The 27,838-nt window shown below is 34.6% G+C and overlaps 1 protein-coding gene across 1 annotated transcript; it reads left to right on the forward strand.

Moving 5' to 3' along the window:
- Positions 1-99: 99 nt before the first annotated feature.
- RASSF9 (Ras association domain family member 9) lies at positions 100-27,838 on the forward strand. The gene is made up of 2 exons (XM_007165927.2): positions 100-287; positions 26,473-27,838. Exons 1-2 carry the CDS (start codon positions 241-243, stop codon positions 27,734-27,736), a joined length of 1,311 nt encoding a protein of 436 aa, XP_007165989.1. The 5' UTR covers positions 100-240; the 3' UTR covers positions 27,737-27,838.

Raw genomic sequence — 27,838 nt, forward strand, 5'->3', positions numbered from 1 at the left:
TCCAAAGGTGCAGCAGCCCAGCAATCCCGCAGTTCAAAGTTAAGCAACAGTTGCACAACTTCCAGCAGCTCCCTTCAGGCGGCTACTAATGAGCAGAAAGCCAGGAGCATCTGAGGAGGTGAAGAGGAAGCTTCCAGGTCTCTTCCCTTCACCCTAGAAATCCAGATATCCCCCCATCCCCACCCCCATCCCCAGAGAACTTTGAGATACTGTCCTCGCTGTTCGCTGGCCTGGCGGACCATGGCTCCCTTTGGAAGAAACTTGCTAAAGACTCGGCATAAAAACAGGTAAAGTCCAGCGTGTGTGTATTCGGGAGCTTCTGTTGTGAAAGTATGTGTTTTGTTGCAGTTAGATTCTGATGAAAATTGCTCCTGGGGAACAAAGCTCTAGGGAGTTAGGACTAGTATGGACACTCAACTGGTGAGGATATTGTTCCAGTAACAGTGATTGCAGTGACCAGTTCAAGGATCTCTGAAAATAAAGGATGATTATTTTGACTCCTTTTTTCTCCCTTTGGACACTTCTGGTTTCCACCACTAGCACATCCTCTTCGTGTTTGTTGCCTTGCCTGTTTGAGAGTAGTGGGATGGCAAGTTTTATTTTGCTTTAGACAGAATTTTAGTATATTATAGGAAGAGTTGACATTTTGATGAAGATATAACTAGAATTTATTAGCCACTAATTAGAACAGAAAAACAGAGCTGCTGATACAATCCGGAAACAATGCTTTGCCTCCCTTTTTGAGTGGGGCATTCCTAAAACCTGGAAAGTTCCCAAAGTGAAAATACTCTGTAGAGAAACTTTTTATGAAATCATTCTTTCAAAAATCTTTGAGAAATTTAGGTGATTTTAGGCACTAAAGAAAGGATTCAAACAGCTGTCCTTCTTAATCCTTATTATTACTATTTTACTTTGATTTGATTTGCTGTTTTCAAGCCAGCAATGCCCATTGTATAAATAAACATATTTCACACACACACACACAGATTTTTCTTGAGTCAGTATGTGTGTGTCAGTCCTATTAAATATTTTATTAACTCAAGCGCTACATTTTTATGCCTAAAAAAATGTGAGGATAATTGTAGACACGGGCTTTACTTTTTAAACATATTTATTTTGGCATAAGGGCTTTTCCACAACTCTTCTCTCAATCACACCTGTTTGTACTTGTCATAATTTACTTAGTGTCTATTTAAAAGCATCAATTACATGGTAGGAAATGATACAATTATTTTAGAGGGTCTGCATGACAATATAGTGGTACAACTTTAAAGTAAATCTCCAGACTTTATTTTGGGCATGAATGTCTACTTGAAAAATTCTGTTATTACCTCATTCCAAAGTCTTTATGATTTAGTTGACTAGCTTAAGAAACGAAAGCAGCAATAATCAATACTATCAAACTTTCTAAACCTGTTTTATTTTCTAATAATTTGATATGCCACACATATGGTATTTATGATAATTAATGAAACTGTGTGTATGTTAAAATAAAGAAATATGTCTGGGTAGTATTAAAAAATATGGTAGTGATAGTTATCAAAAATAGGCTTGTGTTTTCGTAGTGTCGATGCATTAAAAAATATTTCAGACAACTCCCCTTACCAAAAGAAAATCCTTCCTACTTTTTTTTTTTTTTTCCTTCCTACTTTTTAAAGGATTTTTCAGTAGCATCATTTTTGAAGTGTGTTTGTTTAAATGTTGTAAAAATACATAAAAAATTACTTCAGGAAAGTTCATGGTATTACAAAACAAGTTATGTTTTTGGCATAGTGATCTTTCTGAATACTATCCCTGTAGTTCAGAGTTGTTGTGTATGTGTGTGTGTGTGTGTGTGTGTGTGTGTGTTAACTAATTCAAGAATTCTGTCATTGGTACGCCAAATAACAGTGCAATAAAACTGCATGCACCCCTGTGAGTTTCCCTCACATGGCCACTTTTGTTGCCTTAATTTGCCACTGCAAAATCTACTCTACCCATAAAACTAGCTTTCGTTCAGGGAGGTGAGTATACAAACATTTTTTAATATTTTTTCTACGGAAAATTAGGAAAAAGTGGAAGGAAACAATAAAAGATGGGGAGCTTAATAGTATTTTAAGTTGCTCTGAGAAAATAGAATGGTGCTTCCTGAAGGTGATGTTTTTTTATGAACATGAGTTTTGGCGGAAAGTGGTAATAGTGAGGCTGTGCATGAGTTGCTGTAATAACTGAGTGCCTCCCTTTAAAGATTTGTATTTTTCCAATCCTTAAGGTACGCTTAAACCACAGGGGTGGCTAGGGACATAAAAATATGGGTATTTCAAACTAAGCAGTAAATAAACCACATGGTGTGTTGAAATAGAATTAATGTATATTTGTTTTTTTCAAGGTTAAGTTTTGATATAGATGAGATATTTTTGTTTTGTCTGTTTTGTTTTTTCACCTTCACAAAGGTGAAACTACAGATGAAACTCAGTTACATGATTAAGTTTATCAATTTCATTTCCTGGGCTCCATAATGATTTAAATAATTCCACTCCAAAATATAGAAACCAAATAACTTTCCTTAAATGACAAGTGATTCATCCTTTGATAGATTCATTCTTTGATTGATGATAAAACAGTTATCTGATAACAGCCAATGCATTCTTCAAATATATGGTATAAAATTCCTTGTAGAATGTAAAGGAAAAATTTGAGCAATATTTTTGTATACATTGTGATATAACATTTATACAGTTAAAAGAACAACTTGAACATAATTGTATCTTTGTCAGCAGGAAAAAATGAGGATTTTTCAAGGGAATATTAGGATTTTGAGATCATAAAATTTTGAGAAAGTTTATTGAACTTTTCTGCATCCTGTTCTGTCTTTTCAGTTTTGTTCACTCTTAGAATATTTAATCACCCAAGATTGAACCGCCTAAGGTACCTCTGTAAATAGTATCATAATACATGGATATTTGAGAGTTTTAGAGACAGATGGAAAACAAATGAAACTTCAAATATGAGGCATAAAAAGCTTTTAGAAAACACACACTGTAAAGGTTAAAGAGGGCAGGGCCATATCTGTCTAGTCCCCATTGTGTTCTAATTCCCAGGACAGTGCCTGGTATGTGATGGACGTATATAATACAGTTGTTTATATAATTTTATAAACTAAAATTATAATTTGTACTCAAATCAAAAACACAGTAATCATTTTATTCTCTAGTCATCATCTGAGATCAGCTGGTATTATATAAAAGTGAATACTTTATAAAGGATTGGTTGATATTTGATAAAATCCAAAAACCAGGGAGATGGACAAATAATTATATGGATTTGGACACCCAGCTAATCCTACCCTACCAGAAAATATTTTCTAAATGTTAAGAATCATTCGATTTAAAAATCTGGAAAACAGTCTTCAGTAAATCTGAAAATAATACTTGGTCACAAAATGATTTTATTTGGACACACAAACATTTTATGCTTTTCATTTCTTTTTTTTAATTATTATTGGGGTATAGTTGTTTTACAATGTTGTGTTAGTTTCTACTGTACAGCGAAGTGGAGTTCCCTGTGCTATACAGCAGGTTCTTATTAGTTATCTATTTTATACATATTAGTGTATATATGTCAATCCCAATCTCCCAATTCATCCCATCCACCCCCGCCCTGATGCTTTTCGTTTCTAACTTTCAAGCAAATAAAAGAAATGGAGCCAATCTAAAATCTTTATGCTTACAGTCAGAATTATTTTTTTAAAGTTTTCTAATTGTCATAACATTTACTAGGAAGAGAACAATTTTCAGAAGACCTTTTGGTCTCAGGAGATGGATTGTTTACTTTGGTTCCATAATAATAAAATGTTCTGTGACTGAATCCCAAAGATTGATAACTACCTTCTTAAGCAACTTTTTGTTCACATGAAGAATAAAAATGTTGGAGAGTCTAGATATTTTCTTTTCAATAAGCTATTTAAGTTTCTGAAAATATTTTCTAAAAGTCACTAGGTGGCTTTTGTTTCTCATAGAAAACCCAAAGAAGCAAGTAATGAAGCATGAATTTACTTGACATTCATATGGTCATTCAACAATTGAATTTAGATTATTAACATATTCAAGTATTCACATAAGTTCCATCTGTAGGTTCTATTTTCAAAACAATGATTGCTATAAAAGCTAATGCTTCTAAATAGCAATCAGCAACATTTTTTTAAATAAGTTCAGAAAAGTGGAATGTCACTTTAAAGATTTTGAGGATACTTGGTTGTGAGTTATGATTCCTTGGTGTTTTAATTAATAAAATTTGAGGGCAGAAAATTGGTTGGACTTTTTACCAAACCTTGCTAGGAGCAAAAAATTGCCAGAGTAAAGCAGTATTTCATATGTTTGTTGGAAATATAAAATTAGAATTGTTCTTTCAGGTGATTCATTGATAATAACAATGAATATGAAAGGATCTAATTTAGTGAATAAGGCCTTATAATTATTGTTAGGTACCATTCAGTCAGCTCTTGGCTTTCTTTTGGCTTTTCCTATACCTAGATCACAGGTGATAACAAGCATTGTCCTAATATCAACTTGAAACCAAAAAGTCTCCAAAAAATATATTTGTAATAAAATTATTAGAAGTAAATAACACAGCTCTATTGTTGTATAATTGACACATAAAATCTGCATTAAAATTTGCTTTTGAATGAATTAGAACATATCTAACCAAGTTTTTTAAAACCAGGTGCCTCATATTGCTCTCTTAAGCACCTCATGCCACAGTTACTTCATCAGAAGGAAGAATTGAGTTTTGTGGTCATGGTAGAAGTTGCTGGCAAGCTGGATGTTTTCTTTTTGTAATTAGAAGTATGGTAATTTATGAATTCTGCAGAACAGGAAATTATCTTGTACTGTTTTGTCTAACCTCCAATAAATATTTGAAAGGGCCCTGAAATTGGCTTGAGAAATGCTGGATATTTGAGTACATACACCTTTTTAGTTCCCAGGTGTTCCTGAAAGAGATTTCCCCTGATGATACCTAGTAACTTAAGTAGTTATTACTTGACAGCAGACAGCGCATTAGGAACAATGATTGGAATGCTCTATCCCTGGCAAAAATATCCTGAGAGCAGTGGTAGCGGTGAAACTGAGCTCTAGGTTAGATCTTGAATAGTTACTCAAAAAAACTATAACCCAACTTAAAATCCACTACATAAGATGTTTTATTATGTACCGTATCAATTCGTGAAGCATGTCAAGGTGAAAATCTTAAGGATTTTTAAAAAGTTTTTAAAAGTATATAACTGGTTAACGATTTTATTTACATAGCCTCTTTATTAGCTGGACTGTATAACTTCAAAAGTTTTGATGTTATTTGATTGGTATGTAGTTTGGGAGATCTGATAATGGCTCTAGGTAATTCACAAAAGTATGGCTCTCTTCTTTTGATTTTAGTTCTAAAAATTAAAGAAAGTTGAAGTAGGAGTATGAGTTTACCTCTCCCAGGTGAATGCGTATTCCAGTCCTTGACAAGAGATCTCTTTGTCCCTAGCATATTGGCTTTCTAAAATAAGGCAACATGCCATCTGCACCGAGTACATGTGAAAGGAAAAAGTTCAGCATACTTCTGTGTGCTAATGTTCTTTCATGTATACTTGCTTAGGAGTTTTAAAAGACACCCCTTTGGCAAAACACACATAACACATACAGCATTGATTTCTTAAGAGTCAATTATTTGGTTTTTTAAAATAGATTGTGATTCAATTATTGTGGAGCCTGTTGTAAGGCTACACCTTCTAGAGAAAGTTTGCATATCTGTTGATAGTAATTTAAAGCGATTAGTAATGTGAATGGTCACCCCACGGCAAAGTAATTACTTATATGAATGGAATAGAGCCTTGGGGAGACATTTAGCATTGGCAGTGATAAGAAAAATATTTCAAGAATAAAAATGAGCAATGGGTATTAAATATGCTGACAAACAAGGCAAATTATTCTCAAAGGTTTATATCTGCAGGCTAGAATGCCCTCTGTTTTTATAAGTAAAGGGACTTAAGATATCTATAAAAAAATTGAGTATACACTCAGTGAGATCAGGGACCTCATCTATCTTGTTTCTTTCTAGGTAAACAGTGAGTAGGTGCTCAATAAATATTTGTTGATTGAATAAATGAATTCAACATATACTCTCCAAATACAGCTGGTCCCCATAAAGCACTTGTGTCAGAGTAGTAAATCAGTACATTTGTGGTGAATGGATTCATGGGTAAGTTAAAGAATGAATCCATAAATTCAAGGTTGATCTCTCATCATCCCTGCTTCTAGGCTTAACTCCTTGCTTTCAAATGGTTAAGGGCCATATTTGAGAAATAGATGCTGTCAGAGACTTTACTGGAGTTCTGGTAGAGAACAAACCAAGGTGCAGGGTAACTCATTCTTCTCTAGGGCTGCTCTCACTTCCTTTCATGCTCCTTGAATGCAACCATGTATGTATGTGAGTGAGGTTTGGTGGATGATGGTAGTTGGCTACTATAGACCGCATGGTTGAATGTGGAACATTTCCTCCTCCTTTGGAGGTAAAAGGGAAATACAATTGGGGAAATACTTATTTTCTCACATGAAAGGAGGATTTATGCTCTTTCTATAAGATAATTACAGTTATAAGACAAAGGGAAAATGCTAGAAACAGGCAGAAAATTATCTTAGTTAAGAACTCCAGCTCTTTAGTCACCTAGACTTTCGGTCATATCTCAGATTTGCCATTACTAGTTGTATGCACTGGGGCAAATATTTCATCTTTCTAATATGACAATAACAATAATAACAAGCAAAGGCAAATTTAAGTTTGACAATTGAAGGGGTTGCTCTTTAAGTTGCTCTTTAAAGTTCTGATTAATAATATCACTAAGGTCGTTATGGGGCCTCGGAATGTGACTATGCAAATGAGGAAGCCCTTATGCTTAAACTTCATTAGCTTCAGGGTAAATCCACCTCTGCTAATACTTCTTATAACACTTACTATGTGCACTGGTCTAAGTAATTTACATAATACTTAAAATTACACTCTGAAGAAGGTACTAGTATTTCCCCTATTTCACATGTAAGCCAATTAAGACCCAGAGCAGTGCCACAGTTAATAAGTGGCAGAGACAGAATTCGAATCCATGCGCTTAACCATTAATCTGTATGGCCTACTTAGTATTTAGTTTTCTCATCTCTAAAATAGAGTTAATCCTAAACCATCAAGAATTTGGATTAATGTGATTATATATAAAAATTTAGCACGGTGCTAGGACATAATAAAAGCTCAGTAAATATTCACTCCTTGTTCAGGCCTCTTGGATTAAATATGTTATGAAGTATATCTAAGTTTTTAACACCTAAACGTGACATTAGGGGCTTCAAAATCTCAACCTTGACTCACTAGAACATCTGTTCTCTTTTCCTGATCATCACTGATCTCTTTTCCTCCCTAGATACAAAGAGATACATTATAAATTACTGACTATAATTAGAAGTGAGTCTATAAATGTTGTGCAATACTATCCTTGGATCTTGAAATATTTCAACTCTGACAGCTTTTATGTTTAATCCTCACACCACATCTGAGCAAAATTATGAGACTATTAATGATTTTGCAATGCATAGCATAGTTTAAGAGACAGTTCCTTATGTGTCTTTGTGGACTTTTGATAAGAACAAAGGATACATAATTTGAATATTTTAGTGTTATCTTTGTCTAATAATATGAGAGATTGAATTGGGTACTTAAGGTCCCTTTCATCTCTAAGCTTCTGTGGTTTTAAAATTCCCTCTGCAGAGTAGAATTTAATTCTCTTGTCCTGCTTTTTTTCAAGAAAACTTTTTTAAAAATAGAATTGAAAGAAGTATTTTTTTTGTAATTTTATTTAACCTAAACATGATGCATTGCCACATAACCTCCACCCGGAAAGGTACCATTACGGTAAAAGTCAAATGTGTTTATTTCCAATTATAAAGAGATACGATTAGTTTATAAATTATAATATCTAAGAATTATTGAGTGTTTGCTAAGCACAATTTTAAGTTTAGTAATACAAATATAAGAATGTTAGGAGTAGCTATCTTTTTATTTTATTTCTTTAGGACTGGTAAACTCTGTGTTTTGTATTATACCAAACATGCAAAGACACCACCTCATTCCTAAGGGATTAAACTCCTAATTGAGAAAAGAGCACTATAGTTTAGTATCTCGTGCATGAAATTTTTTAAAAATTCACTCTTCCATGGGAAACTATCGTTGACAGGGTAAATAAAGTTATCTTTATAATACAATTTATAAAATGAAAGTATAATCTCTTAGGAAGGCTGTTCCTCTATAGAGTAGGTGCTCACTAAATGTTTTTGATTAACTCTAAGTAGAAGTATATAAGAGAGAAGTGAATGGAGATAAAGAAAAATAAATGGAGCATCATCACATTAGATAGTGTTTATGAAACTTCCACAGTTAGGTGACAGGCTTGGACAAGAGAAGGGAACACAACAAGGTGTACAGAAAGATGTAGGAGGGGCTGAAGCACACAAAGCTAAGAATGATTCAGGATAATCAAAAGAAAAGAATTCAGGAAGCAGGCAGTAATATGGTCAGTTTGGTGAGAATCCAGAATCTTGCTTGGTTGGTGAAAACAGTATTTTACAATTGAAAAAAATGTTAAGGATGTGTTTATATAACAGTAATAGACTTACAGTCAACTGTAATTGACTGCTATTTGTTCTAATAATCATATTTAACTAGTCAGTGTATCAGCTTATAGAATTAAGTTATTCTACTATTTTGTGGATCTTTTAAATGGTAATTCCACTAATGCAGACAGTGGTCCAATTTCAACAAACTTTTATTCTTACTAATGATGGTATATAATCGGTAGGAATTTTGTGTCTGGGGTTTATTGATGTACTGCACAGTGTATGCTTGTTGTTCTCAACCAATGACTAAGACATTTTACAGCCCTCTCCAATATCTTTGGTTCCTCTAATGCTCCTCATTTACTCTGACATTTGTCAATCCTTCTGGAATTCCCTGCAGTTATGGTTAACTGAGAGTACTTTAAGATCTAGCAGCAGCACATCAGTTTGGGGGAGACCACAGTCCTCAATAGTAGTAACTGAAGATACCTATTTTTAGCTCTGCATATAATTACATTTGTGTGGAACCTATGAGAAGTGCTATTGAAAAACCATGGATGTCTTCATGGAGTAGACATATAATAACTACAGTCTCATATGAAGAAAAGAGTTGTGCGCAATTAGAAAAAGCACTTATGAAGCTATACTGGACCTTTGAGATTTCATATTTTTTAAGAGCACAGGAAGTTAGGCACTTTACAGCAGTGGACCACAAAGTATTAGCTTTAATTTCTTGACTGCTTGTTCTTTTACTTTAGTGGTGAAAGTCAAAGAACATTTTCCTAGAATTATTAATAATCGGCATGAAACTTAGACTAAGTTATTTTTTTTTAAATGATCGTTTTGAGTGATTCTACTTTTAGTTAGGAGACCTTGCTGTAATCACAGTTTAGAGAATTAAGTAAAATGGCAGCTTGTGCTATATAATGCTTTACATAGTCTGGGCATATTATAGTATTGCTTTCTTATCTACCTTAGCATCTAAAAACAAAACATTCTAAACTATCCCACTCTATCAGGTTGGGCATCTACTTGTATATATTTCCCTTTTTTGGGACTCAAGATAATGGTTATTTGATGATTTTTAAAAATTCAGAAATATCAAATGAACCTCATACTTTGAGGGCATTATTAAGATTAAATGTGAATCAGATATGGACCATACTTTAAGGAACTTGTTGATTAGTAGACACACATACATAAATAATTAAAATACAAGGCAGGCATTTTAAAGTATCATAATAAAGTCCATGTATTCAACAAAAAATAGTTATTTACCTTATAATGTGTGCTACATGTTATTCTAGGTGCTGGGGATACAACAATGAGAAAGGCAGTCAAGGTCTCTATTCTCATTGAGCTTATAGTACAGTGGTGGACAGGCAGACAGCAAGCAAACAATAAATGAACACGAAATTTCAGATAGAGATTACAGTTATAAGAGTCACTATAGAGGCGGAATTTATAGGAATTCAAAACTGAGTGTATGGGGACAATAGAAAGTATCAGGATGGAAAAAAAGATTCAGTGATAACTACAATTTGGGGTCTGAGTAAATAGGAATATAGTTGCATTATCATAGAGAACAGAAAAAATGGCAAGGGTAATTCGGGGGAAGGAAGAACATCAGGGTGAAGAGTAAAAAAATTCAAGGTGTCACTTGAATGTTTCCACATATTCCACCTCCAAACACCTGGTGTTTGGACACACTGCACTGTGAAAGCAGCCTTTCATCCAACCTACTGCCATCGCTCCTGACATCCATATGGGACGGATTAATATGGAACACACTGCACCTGGAATGGGACTTTAAAGGCAAAACACACTGGTTTCCCAGCCAAGGCCTTCACGCTGACTAATCCTATGTTAAACCCACTCATTCTCCATGAAGCATTTCACAGCCATCCTCTTAGTGAGCCTTCAGTCATTGCCTTTGGTTGAAATTACTTCCAAACAAGGCCGTGACTTCCATGAGATCATACATTCTTCTGTTTAAAGACCACATTATTTTTACTTTCTTGTCCCCTAAAGAATAATACACAGAACTATTGTATAGATATTGGAGTTCAAATAATATTTTAGTATTTAAATAAACAAAATCTAGATTTTTGGTGCAGGTAAATCATCTAGGTCAGGAGTTGGCAAACTTTTTGTGTAAAAGGCCTCATAATAAATATTTAGGTTATTCCAGCCATAATGTCACTGTCTCAACCACTCAACTCTGTCAATGTGGTGTGAAAACAGACACAGGCAGTACATAATTAAATGAGCATGACTGTACTTAAACAAAATTTTATTTACAAAAATATATGGTGGGATAGTTGTAACCACCAGGCCCTAGTTGACTGAAAAATCCCCTTTATATACTTCCCCCACAACCCCCTTCCTCCTCTCATGCTCCAAAAAATAAAAGAACATTTAACATTTATTGTTTTAGGCTCTTAGGCTTCAAAGATGAAAGAGTCAGTCCAGGACCTGACTGGCAAACTAGCAAAAAACGAAGGTAGAAAATGCTACCACTCAATGTACAATGGGTTCTGTAGAAGCATCAAGAATGGGCATCCATTTCCATTTGGAGTGGTGGGAATGGGGTTATTCAGAGATGATAGGGGAATTTTCCTAGAGGAAGCAACATTTGAAACAGAGTAAGAGTTAGATGAAGAAAGGGGGAAAAAGGTGTTTCAAGCCAAGGAAATAGGTTATGGAAAAGCCCAGAGTGAAAAATAGAAGCATGGCAGATACAGTTCAATCCAGTCTAGCAATTCATAGGGTGATAGATGTTACAGTGACAGCCAGTTGCCCTCACATTAGATCTGTCAGAGATCAGGAAGATGTTAGGAATAGCTAGCTCAAGGTGTCTATTACAGAGTGCTTGGCTATGAGTTGGAGGAATCAGATCATGGAAGGAATTCTAGGAACAGGTAAGAGAGAGACAGAGACAGAGAGGGGAGGGGTGATGAGGGAGAGGAAGAAAGGTAAACAAATTGAAAATGCAGGACTTGGAAACCATTTAAAGATTTTAAACAAGGAAGGTACACAACTAGATTTGCAGTTTAAAAAGGGAAGCCTGACAATATTATGGAGCACAAATGTGAAGTGGGCAGGAGTTTATCATAACATAATATGTCCTAACTTACTACAGTAACTTATTTTAAGACTGGAAGGTGTCCGAATCGTAGTAGTGGTGATAGATAGGAGGGCGCATATTTGAGACATTTGGGAGAAAGAGTAAAACAGACATGGGGGCTGGTTGTTAAAGGGGAATGAGATAGACAAAGGAATCTAGGAAGACTCCCTGTTTTCAAACTTGAGAGAAAGGGTGGGGAGATAGTGGTTACATTCAGTAGGATGGGAAATCAAGAGGTGGAATAGTTTGAGATATGAGAGGAGAGGATGGTGAATTAGTTTTGATGGGCCAAATTTGCGGTGGCTGTGAGTAACAGAAAGATCAAATCAACATGTAAAAACAAAGTTTGGAATATTGGTCTAGAGCTCAAGGGAAAAAATAAGTAAATTTGGGAGCTATCGTCATTCAATTGGTTGAGAAAGCTGTGGGTGATATTACAGTCACCCATAAGGTGTATATAATGAGACAAGAAATGAGTCATAGAAACCTGTGGGATGCCTATTGTATCAGTTATCACTTACTGGCAATAAGACATCATAAAAATTAGTGGCTGAAAACAACAATGTATTGTTTGCTATGATTTTCTGAGTAAACTGGGGTGGTTCTTCTGAGTTTTACTTTGGCTGTCTCATGAGCAGTGGGTTAGTCAAGGGTTAGGTTCTGATGGGACAACTGAGATGGCTGGGTCTCTCTCTCTCTCTTGATGTGGTCTTTCATCTCAAGCTTTTTCATCAAACAGCAGTCTCAGGACAGCATTACAGGAGGAAGAAGGCAGAAGCTGCAAGATTTCTTGAAGCCTGGACTCTAGAACTCGCACACATGGTTTTTACCATATTCTATTGGCCATACTTAGTCCCAAGGTCTAGTCGAGCAAAAAGAAATAGACTCCATCTCTCAATGGAAGGAGCTGCAAAGAATTTGTGGTCACCCCTGCATGACACCTACGTTTACTGAATATACAGAGGAAGCAAGGCCCATGTCAGAACTGAGAAGAAGCTAGAAAGGGAAAGGAATAGCCGTGGAGAGTGAAATCAAGAAGTCAAGGAATGGACTGCTGCAAGAATGGGAGGAAAATGTCACAATGCATAATATTACAAAGAAGTCGAGGCAGATCAGTTCCAAAAATGGCACTTGGGTTTGGAGGTTAGCTCTCTGATAAACCTAGGAAGAAATATTTCTGTTGTGGGTGTCTGTGGAGGGGTGGAAGTCACTTTATGGTGGTTGTTCCTGGAAAGAGGTAAACTAGAGAAAGTGACTGTGGGTTATTATTTGAGTTTGTGAAGGAAAGATAGTTGAGGTGTGTATGTGGTCAAATGATGGTTGTTATAATGTGACCTGGTAGTAGGAAGGCCCAGAAGTAAAGGTAGAAGATAAAATGAGTTTAAGAAGGGATAAATTATGAAGCAAAGTCCTAGAGGAGGTGAAAGCAGTGAAATTCAGAGCATATTAAAGAGTTAAAAACTTTGGGAAAGTAAATGGATATAAGATACTTTTGATGTAGATCACCAGTATTTTTCTCTTATCAGTGATGTTTTCAGGTAGCTCCTTTTCCTTAACAAAATGGCATGATAGGCCCTGGTATATTCTTGTTTCTAAAAGTTATTAATTTTTTGTTGCTCTTTAGGTAATTGATTTGTGACTAATGTGAAGAGCTGATTATTTTCGATGAAGCTTCCAATTGGAAGTCACAGTTTATTACTGTTTATTATAGAGTATGTTCAGAACATGGAAATCAGGGATAAAGGAGGTCATCTTGTATTTTCAGCTATCCTACTGGATAATTCAAATTCTTACATTTCTAGTGCCATTCAAATCTGCCAACATATTTCAGAATACATTTAGAGAGGGAAGAGTAGGTGGCTGCAGGCAGATACAAGCTGAAAGTCACCATCATTAGGAAATAGCTTCCACTAAGAAGGCAAAACCAATTACGGGCTTAGCTGCCAAAAGAAAAATGAATGCTAGTAGTTGACATAACTACAGCTATCGTTAAACTAAATATTCAGGCTAGGTAACTTTCCTTTAATAAATATGCTTTGTTATTATGAAATATTTCTTTACAAAGTATAAATCAGTAAGGAAACTTTAGGTATTTGCCAGGCACAGGTAACACTTGGAAGTTAGCCCTAGAATTTCCAATGAGATTAGATATTTTCTCAGCGTTTCATCTAGTAAATACTACATGTTAAATATTTACATTTTGAGTATAATCAATTTCTGGAATCTTGACTATAAGCTTAGTTTACTTAACCCCCATAGTCCCCAATACACATTCTTTACATATTCCCTTCCCTTTTCTCTGTTTGTGGGGATTATGTACAGTATTATAGCCACCCTGCAGGTATGGAATGTCTAGGGTTTTTCTTGTCCTACGTGACTGGCTTATATTATTACTCCCTAGAAAATTAAACTGGTGTTAGTAGAGCATAAAACTAGTGATTTTTTTCTATGCGTATGTATGTATAAAATTTTAATTTTCAAGGTAGTTTTAATTTTTGACTGCCCCAATTTTTCATTGAGTGATTAATTTTCTGAAGGACTCCAATTTTAAAACTGTTTTAATAAAATGTTAATAGTCTGTGTTCAGTGAAAATTATTTGATAGCACTATTTTCATGCTTCATCTATCAAAACAGTGATCCAAATTTTCATAGCGACCTAAGAAAAGACTTGTATTATTTGTGGCTGACACGCCCTGTGATTATCTTCCTGAGACTGCAGTACTGTGATCTCAAAAAATATTACTTCAGAGGGCACGTGCCATACTCTGTGTAAAATAACCAGAGTTGAGTTAGCTTGTGGGTCAGAGTTTCCTCACCATTTGCCTTCTTCGTTAATTTTAATTTTGCTTAAACTTTATTTTGTGTGTGTCTGTGTGTGTGTACTTTACAGAAAGAATCAAAATTGTCACTTAATATTGTTTTTCTAAAAAAATTTTATGCATAGTGTAGAGGAATAAAAAGTTTTGCTTGACACTCTTAAGGTCCCTGACTGGCTCTGAAAATTAAACCGACCAAAACAGACTAACAGGAGAAAAGCATTCAAGTTGATTTAATGTAAGTTTCGCATGACACAGGAGCCTTCCTAAGGAAATGAAGACCTAAAGAAATGGTTAAACCTGTGTTGTTTTATGCTAGGTTTAGTGAAGAGTGGACATTCATGGAGAAGTGTGGTAGGTAGGTCAAAGAATATGAAGTAAGCGTAGTAAACTGGGAGAGATTTAGCAGGGCCTGTTTGTTTGGATTCTTCTCATCCCTTTGTCTTCAGAGATAAGGATACTCCTTTCCTTCAGGTATAGGAAGGGCATCTCTCAAGTGAGGGTGTTAGGACCTGTTTCAGGGGAGAGGCTTGGGTGGAAAGTCCAAGTGAACTCCCTGTTTCTCCCATTTTCTCAAACACCTTCAGCTTCCCATATTCAGTATACCAAGGTGCCATATTTTGGGGTATCATGTCTTGAATCCCGTCAATAGTATATTTGGTTTACATCAAATGCCTTCAGGGTGCCTAAGGTGATCAATTTTTAAGTACAGAAAATAGCCAAAACAGGGGACTTCCCTGGTGGCGCAGTGGTTAAGAATCCGCCTGCCAGTGCAGGGGACATGGGTTCAAGCCCTGGTCCGGGAAGATCCCACGTGCCGTGGAGCAACTAAGCCCGTGCACCACAACTACTGAGCCTGTGCTCTAGAGCCTGCGAGCCACAACTACTGAGCCCATGTGCCACAACTATTGAAGCCTGTGCACCTAGAGCCCGTGCTCCGCAACAAGAGAAGCCACCACAATGAGAAGCCCACGTACTGCAACGAAGAGTAGCCCCCGCTCACCACAACTAGAGAAAGCCCATGTGCAGCAACGAAGACCCAACGCAGCCAAAAATAAATAAATAAAATAAATTAAAAAAAAATTAAAAAATTAAAAAATAAAATAGCCAAAACAAACTTAAAATAGGTTTTAAAGGTTAATATAGGGGGCTTCCCTGGTGGCGCAGTGGTTGAGAATCTGCCTGCTAATGCAGGGGACACGGGTTCGAGCCCTGGTCTGGGAAGATCCCACATGCCGCGGAGCGGCTGGGCCCGTGGGCCACGGCTGCTGAGCCTGCGCGTCTGGAGCCTGTGCCCCGCAGCGGGAGGGGCTGCGATGGTGAGAGGCCCGCGCACCGCGATGAAGAGTGGTCCCCGCACCACGATGAAGAGTGGCCCCCACTTGCCGCAACTGGAGAAAGCTCTCGCACGAACCGAAGACCCAACACAGCCAAAAATAAATTAAAAAAAAAAAAAAAAAAAAAAGTAGCTATAAAAAAAAAAAAAAAAAAATTAAAAAAAAAAAAAAAAAAAGGTTAATATAGCTTTTAAATGAGTAGGGAACATATCATGCTTTAGAACTTCCTAAAAATAAAGTATATGTATAGAAAAAATATAAATAAATGTTAATTATCTCTAGGTGCTGGGATGAATAAAATACTTTTACAAAATGGGAATTGAATGGGCATTCAATATTTTATCCAGATGTCTACCAGGGAAACTGCAAAATAATTTTATAGTTGTTTCTTTAAAAGGTAAAAGAATTAGGAGTCTGTGTATTGACAAGCCTTCAGATTTTCAAGAAAGTCAATCATTAAATATTGTATTGATAGACGATCCTGTACATATTGACAATGTATAGAAGTAGGTAATAAACACATGAATAAAGAAAATAAATATTTTTCTCATAATGCCACAAAAGCCTTTTTTTCTCAATAGATTACTACATCTGAATCAGATTTGGTATCTTGTTTGCAGAGATAAAACTTAATGAAATATGTTGATTATTGTATTAGGCAATAGGGAGTTCCTCAGTGTGGATTCAATCCTAACTCATTTATCCAAATTATTCTTATTTTCCTTAGTTCCACATTATCCTTATTTTCCCCCACTTATTAGCTGAGGGTGGTATTGAACAAGTCCTTAACCTCTTGTGTCTCAGCTTTTTAATCTGTGAAATGGATTTTACTATAGGACCTATCTGATAGGGTTGTGACAAAAATTATATGAGTTAATATGTATAAAGCACTTAGAACAATGTCTGGCACATATTAAGCATTCAATAAATGTGAGCTATTATTATGTAATGTCTCCTTTTACACACATCCCATTGTTCTTCTCCCTAGTCACCTTACTACTTTTTCCAAGTACCTTTTCCTCAACTACCAGGCCCAGACATAATCGTGTTAAGTAAAAATCTGAAAGGGTCTTCCTTACAGACAAGCTCCAAATCAGCATCCTGTCCCAAATGAAATCTCTTGAGGCTCTTTTACCTAATCTGACTTTCTTCAAAGGGTTATGGGAATTGAGAATGAATTGAAGACATTGAGGTCAACTTCTATGTCTTATTATTATTGATTAAATATTACTCAACTTTGATTATTCTTGTTTTTATTCTTTAAATTTTGTAGCATGTTTATACAGAATGTATCTCATGATTTCCAATAATGTTTAAGATGGTCTTGAATTTTTAAAATCTCTTTCTCTCTAAACCTATCTTTTCTCCTTCCCATGTATGACACATTTCTGAATGTAAAGATCATCTTCTTTTCTTTTTTTGTTAAAAATTTACTCCCTTAGTATTTATTCTTTCTTTTTTAATACATTTTATGTGTAATGTGTGATGTGTATATAAATGTTTTTACACAGAAATGATATAATTTTTACATACATTTTAATTTTTCAAAATGAATAGTTTTACAATGTATGAATGTAGATCTTGTTGGATTGTTAATAACAAACAATGCTGGATGAACAGTTTTATAAATGAATTTTGATGCACTTTTTTTTTCTTATTAGTTATCCATTTTATACATATTAGTGTATAGATGTCAATCCCAATCTCCCAATTCATCACACACACACATCCTCCCCACCACTTTTCCCCCTTGAGATCATCTTATTTTCTGTAGCATTTTACCCTCAGCATTTATTTACATTTACTAAAACCACAGTTCTGTTAAGAAATGAATGTTGAATCCAGTTATAAAAAGTTGTATACCATAATTCAAAAGGACAATTTATTTGGGGGATAACTAACTTAGAATGGATTCAGTTGATTTATGTAGAACTTTTTTGTCAATCATTTATTTAAACTTTTATCTTTACCAAATTCTGTCTTGAAATTTCCGTGTTTGGGTCATTCCTTTTCTCTTATTAAAAGCCAATTATAGTACACAAAATATAAATTTTTCTCTTACATAATAATAGTGAAGCTAAGTAATTTATTACCTAAACTCACTGTAGTTGTACTGTGATAATTTTGATTATTGGGAAGAGATGTTATTAAATTTAGAAGTTTGATCTTTTAGTTTGAAAATAGCCGTGACATGTAATTTAAACCTTCACCATCCAAACTATTTATGGCATCCTCAGTATTTTAAACTTCATAATTGGTATAGAGCTGGGTTTGTAAATTCAAATGCCAGTTTATAACATTTGGTATGGAACGTGATTTAGTAAACTTGCTCTTTATCTTCACCCATCTTTATTCTTTAATTAATTATATGCTTTTATTCAAAGCAATGTGAATTTCTACAAGGTATTGTTAGATTTGAGCCTGCAATAAATATACTGAAATCAAATTTCTTTTATTATGGTTTTATTGCTCCCATTCCTAATCATCATTTCTGAACCTTGCATTGTTGAGTTAGTCTATTCCAAGTGTTATTTACTGACATGTTTTTAATATGAGTGCCACATATAGTGGGTTATACACTGAAGAGTTATATAGACTGGATCTCATTCCCTGTGATAACTTATTTGGGTAAGATGTCTTGAGAACAGACTGCCTAAGAAGGGTTTTTATAATTTCACAGACATCTATGTTTTCTGTGAAAAATCTGACTATTATGAGGCATTAAAATCTGTTCTCCACTGGATCAGAATCTCTATGCAGGATGTATTTTTTTCTCTGTATTGTAATTTTTTATTACATTTATCAGAATACAGGATATATAAATGAATAACATATATTGTATTAATTCTGGTTGTGTTCCTTGCTATGGCTTTGAATTGCATGATGATATCAGGTAAAATAAATGTATGTCTTTTGAGGAGTATAAACATGTTTTGAGGTTTAATCAAAATTTCAAAGGGAGTTAATTGTATTACGTGTTAAGAAAATGTTAAAGAGACAATTCTCACTTCCCTATGGAATGAGAAGTTTGACTGAAAAGCATTAATTTAATTTCAACTGCATGGGACAAACATACTAAGACAATATCTTAGTTTGGCCGAAAGTCTGATAAAATATAGAATAATAGAAACTCTTGTTTTGTATTCAGCTATCAGAAAGCACAAATAACCACACTTTTAAAATATAGTGTTGCATGCCAGTTCATTTAATGATGGTGACTTCAAGACAGTATTATGTTCCAGAGTGTCTTCTGAATAACCAAAGCAAGAAAATGTTATATTCCATGTAGTTTTATTGCTAAGGTATTTTAAAGGCTGTTTCTGACTTATCTAGGCATATCTTACATGCCTGCACCACCCCCAGCCTTAACTAGGTGATAGTTTTTTTTTTTTTCTCATTTCCCAAGGTTATCTCTGGGAATTTTCTTTGGTCCTCTAAAGACTGCAGGTATTATCTTGACCTCCTCGTCCCCTAAACCCAAGGTGTCTCAGAATCTTCATTTCTAATTCTGGTCTTTGTCCCTTCTGTCCAGGGCAGAATAGACTGCAAAGAAGCAGTAAGGGAGAAATATAATGAAACCCTTTCTGCTGACTTCCAACCCTCTCCACGCCCTGGCACTGCACTGGTCGCCTTGGCCATTTCTATCATGTCATTTCATTCACACATCTTTTCACCCCACTGTCCATTCCCCATATCTGGTGGCCAGACACTCAAATACTATTCTTAATGAAGAAGAAAGATTTACTATTTCTTAATGAAGTCTGTGAATGCACGTTTTTTCCTGAACTAAAATTAACCCTATTTTGAATATTTGTGGTTCTATAGCATCTTAATGCAAATATTAGTATGCCTTAGGACCAGCTCTGGGATTAACAGAGGGAAGTCCAGTTAGGCAGATTAATAATAATAATCATAAAGATTGGCTATGGGGTGAAAGGAGAAAAAGTTTCATTTGCATTCCATTAAGTAGAATACCAACTTGCATTGTTTATTTTAGTCTACTTGAGATTGGAAATGTCTCCCTTATTTGTTATTTTTATTTTCATGTATTTTACTCATAGATTCTCCAGAAGATGTAAGAAAAGAAGGCTATAGATAAAGCTGTGATGAAAGTATATTTTGTTGTAAATATGGATCAGGATTCCTCAACAGCACAACTGTTGACATTTTGTCTAGATCATTCTTTGCTCTGCCCATACTAGTAGCACCCCCAGACCCTAGTGTGAAAAGAAATGTCCCCACACATTGCCAAATGTCTCTTGGGGGGCAAAATCACCCCTAGTAGAGAACAACTGGTTTATAAGGAGAGTGTTCAGTTTAAATAATAAGTAATGGTAATAAAAAGGAAACAGAGGACAGTCTTCGGGCATTGGGCCAACATTCAGATATGCCCCCAATATGCCCCCAAAGCTTCACAGGTCTTTATCCTTCAATCTGTTGGAGACTTGTGCGTCACTATTTGCAGACACAGGTGCCACCAATAGCTTGGAACTGAAAAAGTTGTAACTCTTGATTTCCAAGCATGGAATATGATTCTGAAGAGAGTCAAGCAATAAGAGCATTTCAGAATCACTCCTATATATGGCAGCTAGATTGTGTTAGTATCATACTTTCCAGGCTGGCTTAGGAAACAAAGAATTATAACATAGGTTCTATGGAAAGATGTACTCAGAAATCCAAATATTTTCTATAAATACCTATAGATTGCTAGTTTTCATATACTGTGGTTTAGAAGCATATCTCATAATGTAATTATTCTTAATTAATAATTTATTATTTTGATTCTTATTTTTTTGAAAGTAGGGGTCAATATGAAATATTTGTCCTGATAAGTTTTATACATCAAATTTCAATTAAACTTTAATGTCTGCGATACTAGGAAGAACTGTTGTTCTTTGAGTTATTCTCCTGGGCCCCAACTTCAATGCCTTTTATTTTTTCTGGACAACTGAATAAAGATAACCAAATATTATCCATTTACCTTTATTTTTCTCTGCCTTCACACTTAATCTTTTTTCTGTAAATACTTATTTTGTGGGATCTTCAATGTGACATCAAAATATCCTATTAATACTTTATCTTAAAGTCTTAAGATAAGACTTAAATAGTTGATTTATTTAAATTGTTAAATAGATTTAAATAGTTGATTTATTCCCCAGTGCTTTGTGCACCATACTCAGTGAACGTTTGTTGAAGAAATATTTAATTGTATGAATGTTGCATTTGTAATTCCTAGCCAACTCATCTTAATTCTGTGTGTTTTTGTGGTATTAAAACTAATTATCACTGGAGAAATATTTTTAAGTTCCTGATTGATAATAATTCTCACAAAAATTCTCATATATTTTCACTCTACTTCAGAATAAATATGGAAAAGTGCCTGTAAGTGAGACTGACACACATTGTTGAAGAGCTGCATTTGGCATATAAATTTTCTTAATTGTCTAATGAAGATACTCTAAAAAGGCAAAAACTGAATAATGAAATAGTCGTAGAAGAATAATCAGATAAATGTATAAATCTATGTATATATTTATTTTCAGTGTAATATGCTTCATTAACACACTCAGTCAAAATCAGAGAGTTATTAAGATTAAATGCATTCTCAGCTCATCTGTGATCCAAAGATTATATAAATGATCTTTCTAAACATCTATTAGCTAAACAGTTGTGTTATATTGGAAGTGTACACGCAAAAATATTGACTAGTCAAAGCAGGTGAAAAAATATTGTGGGATAGGTTGGAAAATATTTATAAAATAATATTGTTAACTACTGTAGCAAGCTCAGTAAAGTTACTGAATAACAATACTAAAAACACTATACCCTTCTCTGCATTAAGTAATAATAACAGTAATTTTACCATTAGAGTTAATAACCTATATTTAGCCAGTACATTTTTCACAATTTTCAAAGCACTCTTTTCCTTTCACTTATCTGATATTTGAAGCAATCTTGTGAGAAATGTGAGTCAGATGTATATATACTGCAGTATTACAGTGAAGGGTACAGGGGAGTAGAAAAAAAATGATTTATCGGAATTCAAAATGAGTTAGTGATAGTTAAGTTAGTGATAGTTAAGAGGAAATCATATTTTAAAATATCAAGGATTGTTCCCACCATATCTATTTTGCAAATCTTCACAAATAAATCTTGTTAATGTTTCAGAAGGAAAAAAAAGAATTTAAAGCATTAGATAAAAATGGGTACTGTAGCATTATGAATGTTTTTTATTTTCTTCTGTATATGTAAATAATTTTCAAACATATTTTGTGATTATAAACTATTTTAAAATAAATTAAACAGAGCATGCTAAGCAACAAAACAATTCTTCCATAAGAATCTTAGGATATATTAATATTATCAAATTTAATAAAGTGTTTAAATACATACACAATTTTTAAAAGTATGTGCATGAGAAATGTCATAATATATACTACATAATCATAGATGTAGTATAATATATATTTAGAATGTGTAGTAAAATCTGTTGAACAGTGTTTCAAATTAGTTTTAATTCAGTTTCCAGTGACTAAAAAGTAGTTAAAGATGATTGGGTACAACAGTTATGTGTTGGTGGGAGTCACAGTTTAGATATCAAGAGCATTTTCTCTTTTCTTATGAACCATTCTTGAAATAAACTAGTTCAAATCAAGACAAAACACAGCCATAATCTTATTCAATTGTTAATACTATTTCATTGTAAAATTTCTTAAGCTTTATTGGTTTTTGTGTGTTTTAATCATAAGCAAAATTTGAGGTACCCTACGTAACATTATGCAAGGCATTTTAAAACATTTTATGTCTCCTTTGTTTCTGCCTCCCTGAAGTGGATGTTAAGAAGATATCCTTGCTATATGAAACCATGACCTGATTAAATTCTGGCTTATAAACTTTCATATCTACTTTCTAATTGTATACATGAACATTTAGCAAATTAACCTAAAATTTAAACTGGTGTGAATTAAATGTCAGTGTGGTAGTTACTTTATTTTTATTAACATAGTATTTTTAGGTAAATGCTTTTACCCTATAATGTAACATAGGAGTTATACATTTTGAATCCTCTTATCCAAGCAGTTCCCAATTTATAGCCAGTTGCACTGTAAATAACCTATACTTGTGAACAGCTATTATATTCCTATATAACCTCCTATCTTGATGTCCACCTGCTGTTACTTTCTCCAATAGTATCTAGAGAGAACCACTCCTGCAACCTCCATCCATGTTAACCTTACATCTGCCGAGAATCTCTTTGTCTCTACTCCTTTAATATTACAGAATCAGATACATGGGACGCTCTCAATACTTGCCTTTATACTGGATGTTCAAAGAAAAGAATGATAGAGTTGAAGGAACCAAATTTATACTTTACCTAAAAGCATTCAAAACGGGGATTTCATTGATTATATAAGGTGGAACTTTAATTTTATAGGAAAAATGCACTGAGTTTCAAGTAATTAAAAAAATCACATTTGAAATGTAATCAGTTCACAAATTGGGTAATATTTGTGAGTGGGTAGTCATAATGGCTATTGTAATTTATTTTCAGGGATTAGTTGTAGGTTAACATCTAAAGCCAGAGTTGGAAGGAATATTTCTACTTTCTAGCTCTGTGACTTTAGGCAAGTTACTTACCCTGTCTTTATCTCAGTTGCTTTATCTGTAAAATGGGGATGATATTAGCAACTACCATGTACATAAGTAAAATCAAGAATGCTGCAAGCCAAGAAATTTCTAAAATAAAAGTAACTTTGTTGGATTGGAAATAGTAATTATCAACAAACATTCCAATATACAGAAAAAAATTTAATTTGCACCATTAAGTAACATTGAGTGAGCAAAGGTAAAATATGAAAAGAAAAAAAAAAATATTAATCAGATCAACAATGAAGTTATTTATAAATGGAACTAAAACACTGGGATAAAAATAGAAAATAGAAGTAAATTATTGGAATATGCGATTATATGAATTAAAGCTTTATGATTTTTCAGTCTTTATGTGGTTATAGTATGTTCTCTGGGAAGTTTAAGATCCAGTAAAAATCTTTCTTTATCCCTTCCTTCCAATAAACATACAGAGAAGCAAAGCAGAGCAAAACAAAACAAACACTAAGTCATGCAATGGATGTGTTTATTTTTATTTTGTTGCATTAGAATTGGAGGTTATATATCTCAACTGCTAAATTTGAATCATTAGGTAATGAGTTTGTTACATTATATTACATAACAAACCAAATTATCTAGTGTAAGTTTGTATTTTTAACCTTTGTTATATATGTGTTTGGGGATGTCATTACTTATACTAGATAGTAAATTTCCAAAGGTTGGGAAGGGAGCATTTTATTTAGTCCCAGCTCTAGAATTAAATTCCTTACTTATATCAGATGACTAGGTTTACATGGATCTGGGACCAAATGAAAACAATTACTTTGAAAAAGTAGTGATTCTATAAGATTCCTAAATTGGTTTATTTTTAATATTTATTTTGCATCTTTTATATATTTCTAAATGTTTTAATGAAATAATACCAGGGGTCATCAGTCTAACATTTGGGAACTGCTGATGTAATAAGAAACTTAGCACTAGAACTGACATGTAAGTGTTTCCTTCCCAACCCAAGCAGTGTTTCCTACAATAAGCCAGGGATACTGTCTAATAAATCATACAAGTCTTTCTATGATCCACATTTCCATGACAGTGTCAAACACAGAGGAGGTGCTCAGCAAATATTTGTCAAATGAATGAATGAGTAGAAACTCAATTGGAGCCATACTATAAAATAAACACAATTTTCAAAATCCTAAGCCTGCTACAAAGTAGAATTAAACATGATGCAGTTTATACTAGGTATGGAAGATTTATTGCCTACATTCAATAAAGAATGGTTATTACTTTTAAACAAGCTCAGTCAAGTGGCAGAAGTTTTTGAAAATTATCTAGTTTGAATGATGGTTGTAAAAATTCCTGAAAATATAACTGACTCAAGAAAATACAAGGACATTTAGAGCAGACTTTTTTTAAAAAAAAAGGGGTTTGGAACCAGTTGGACTGTGAGGCTATTAATAAAGGCACTAATTTTCTCATATGTTATATGGAAATAATAATATCTTTCTTGATTGTGCATAATGACTGTCAGTGTTACATAATCCACATGAGCTGAAAACTAGCAGATCTCTAGTGGAAGCTGTAATATATAAGAACTTGCTCCTTCCAAAACAAGAGAATCCCAATTAGAGCAGGGATCCTGGAAGTATTGGGGAATTGTCATGTATGTCCTTATTATTATTCTAGTATACAGAAGGACTCCCTGATCCCTGCTTCCCAGTCTTCACAGCTGCAGTGTAGAGCTGAAGTGTTTATAACTCATGTGTCATCCTTAGCTACAGACCCAGAACTGATGTTTCCCGAGCCAGAAAGTGGAACAGGACGTAGGGATTACTCTAAGGAGATAGCAGTAGGGCTTTTATATATATGAGAGTTTTGTCAGCTAAGGGAGTCATCCAGGCCAGTCAAAATCCTTTATTACTGCATCGAAGCAGGAACAAGATTAATAAGAAAAAGGCACAGAAGGTAACACATTTCCACATACTCTTCTCCATGGCTGACCATTGGGAAAAGTCCTTCCTTGACCAGTTGGGTGCTCTAATGAGGCGCTATGGTTCCATTGCTATCAAAAGCGAATTTATGTTACAAAGTTCCTCTTTAAGAAGTAGTTTATGATTTTTTTCCAATTTAATCTACACGTCTAAGCCATCAAACTTGTAAACTTGTTTTTATAGTGTATCTGTTAGAAGTATACTCTGGAGCCAGCTTTCTTCCTTGGGTTGAATCTTCACTTGTGTCACTGCTAACTGTGTGAATTTATGTCTCTATTCAAACGTCACCTTCTTAGAGAAGTCTCTCCTAAGCTCTTTAAATAAAGTAGACCTCTCCTTAAGTAATTCTCTATCCCTTCATTCAGTTTAACTTTCTTCCTAGCATTTACCACTATCTGATATTATATTAATTACACATTTATGTCTGTGTCCTTGTCTCCCTTGCTTATTGCTGTATGTTTAGCGTCTTCAGACATGTCTGGCACATGGTTGGCATAAAATAAATACTCGTAGAATTAAATAATCACTAATTTCAGTAATGGACTATTTTCAACTCTATGACTTTAATAACATCCTACTTATGCTTCCATGGTTATTCCCCAGTCCTAAGGCTCCAGCAAAATAGTCTTATTCTACTTCTTATTAACCTCCACTTTGATTATTGTCTTAACTCTGCCAGTTCTAACTGTAGTTATATTGTGGCTGACTTCTAAAGATAAAATAGCCTCTGTTGTCTTTGATGACAATTTGCTCTTTCCAGAGCCCACTAGGAATTAAAAAGGAAATTAAGATATTTTTCATGGTCTTAACCTTTTTTTTCTTGCCATACAACTTCTGATTCTTATGTAGTCTCAACCTCAAAATGCATCTCTCATTAAGGGTAAAATCTAGAAAGGGTATTAAAGTTAAATCATCTTTCTGAGTTTACACAGGTGATGACTGTAATATAATGTACTTTGTTTTTCTTTCAGATCTCCAACTAAAGACATGGATTCAGAAGAGAAGGAAATTGTGGTTTGGGTTTGCCAAGAAGAGAAGATTGTCTGTGGACTAACCAAACGCACCACCTCTGCTGACATCATCCAGGCTTTGCTTGAGGAACACGAGACTACATTTGGAGAGAAACGATTTCTTCTGGGGAAGCCCAGTGATTACTGCATCATAGAAAAGTGGAGAGGCTCTGAACGGGTTCTTCCCCCACTAACAAGAATCCTGAAGCTTTGGAAAGCATGGGGAGATGAGCAGCCTAATATGCAGTTTGTTTTGGTTAAAGCAGATGCTTTTCTTCCAGTTCCCTTGTGGAGGACAGCTGAAGCCAAATTGATGCAAAACACAGAAAAACTGTGGGAGCTCAGCCCAGCAAATTACATGAAGACGTTACCACCAGATAAGCAAAAGAGAATAGTCAGGAAAACTTTCCGGAAACTGGCTAAAATTAAGCAGGACACAGTTTCCCAAGATCGAGATAGTATGGAGACATTAGTTCATCTGATTATTTCCCAGGATCATACTATTCATCAACAAGTCAAGAGAATGAAAGAGCTGGACCTGGAAATTGAAAAGTGTGAAGCAAAATTCCACCTCAACCGGGTAGAAAATGATGGAGAAAATTATGTCCAGGATGCATATTTGATGCCCAGTTTCAGTGAAGTTGAGCAAAACCTAGGCTTGGAGTATGATGAAAACCAGATTCCGGAGGACCTGAGAGAAAGTGATGGAATTGTACAGCTGGAGGAACGACTAACATATTATAGAAAGCTCATTGATAAGCTCTCTGCCGAAATAGAAAAAGAGGTAAAAAGTATTTGCACAGAGATAAATGCAGATGCTGTGGAAGGGGCAGCTGCAAGTGAACTTGAAGGCTCTAATTTAGAAAGTGTTAAGTGTGATTTGGAGAAAAGCATGAAAGCTGGTTTGAAAATCCACTCTTACTTGAGTGGCATCCAGAAAGAGATTAAATACAGTGACTCATTGCTTCAGATGAAAGCTAAAGAATATGAGCTCCTGGCCAAGGAGTTCAGTTCCCTTCATACTAGCAACAAAGATGAATGCCAGCTAAAGGAAAACAGAGGAAAGGAATCTGAGGTCCCTACCAGCAGTGGGGAGGTTCCTCCTTTTACTCAAAGAGTATTTAACATGTATTCAAATGACACAGACTCGGACACTGGTATCAGCTCTAACCACAGTCAGGACTCGGAAACAACCGTAGGAGACACGGTGCTGTTGCCAACATAATTTGAATGGCTTCTTTCTGACCTACTTTAATGTTGTTCGTGTTTGTTTAATTTAGTAGGAAACTTTAAATATTCCATTCTGCAAAAAAAAAATGTAAATCAT

This window comes from Balaenoptera acutorostrata, chromosome 11 (assembly GCF_949987535.1).
Source record: "Balaenoptera acutorostrata chromosome 11, mBalAcu1.1, whole genome shotgun sequence".
Taxonomy (NCBI): Eukaryota; Metazoa; Chordata; class Mammalia; order Artiodactyla; family Balaenopteridae; genus Balaenoptera; species Balaenoptera acutorostrata.

Coding starts and splice junctions, on each gene's coding strand:
- RASSF9 (XM_007165927.2), top strand. CDS start 241: ATGGCTCCCTTTGGAAGAAACTTGCTAAAGACTCGGCATAAAAACAG. Junction 288..26,472: donor AAGACTCGGCATAAAAACAG/GTAAAGTCCAGC, acceptor TTTTTCTTTCAG/ATCTCCAACTAAAGACATGG.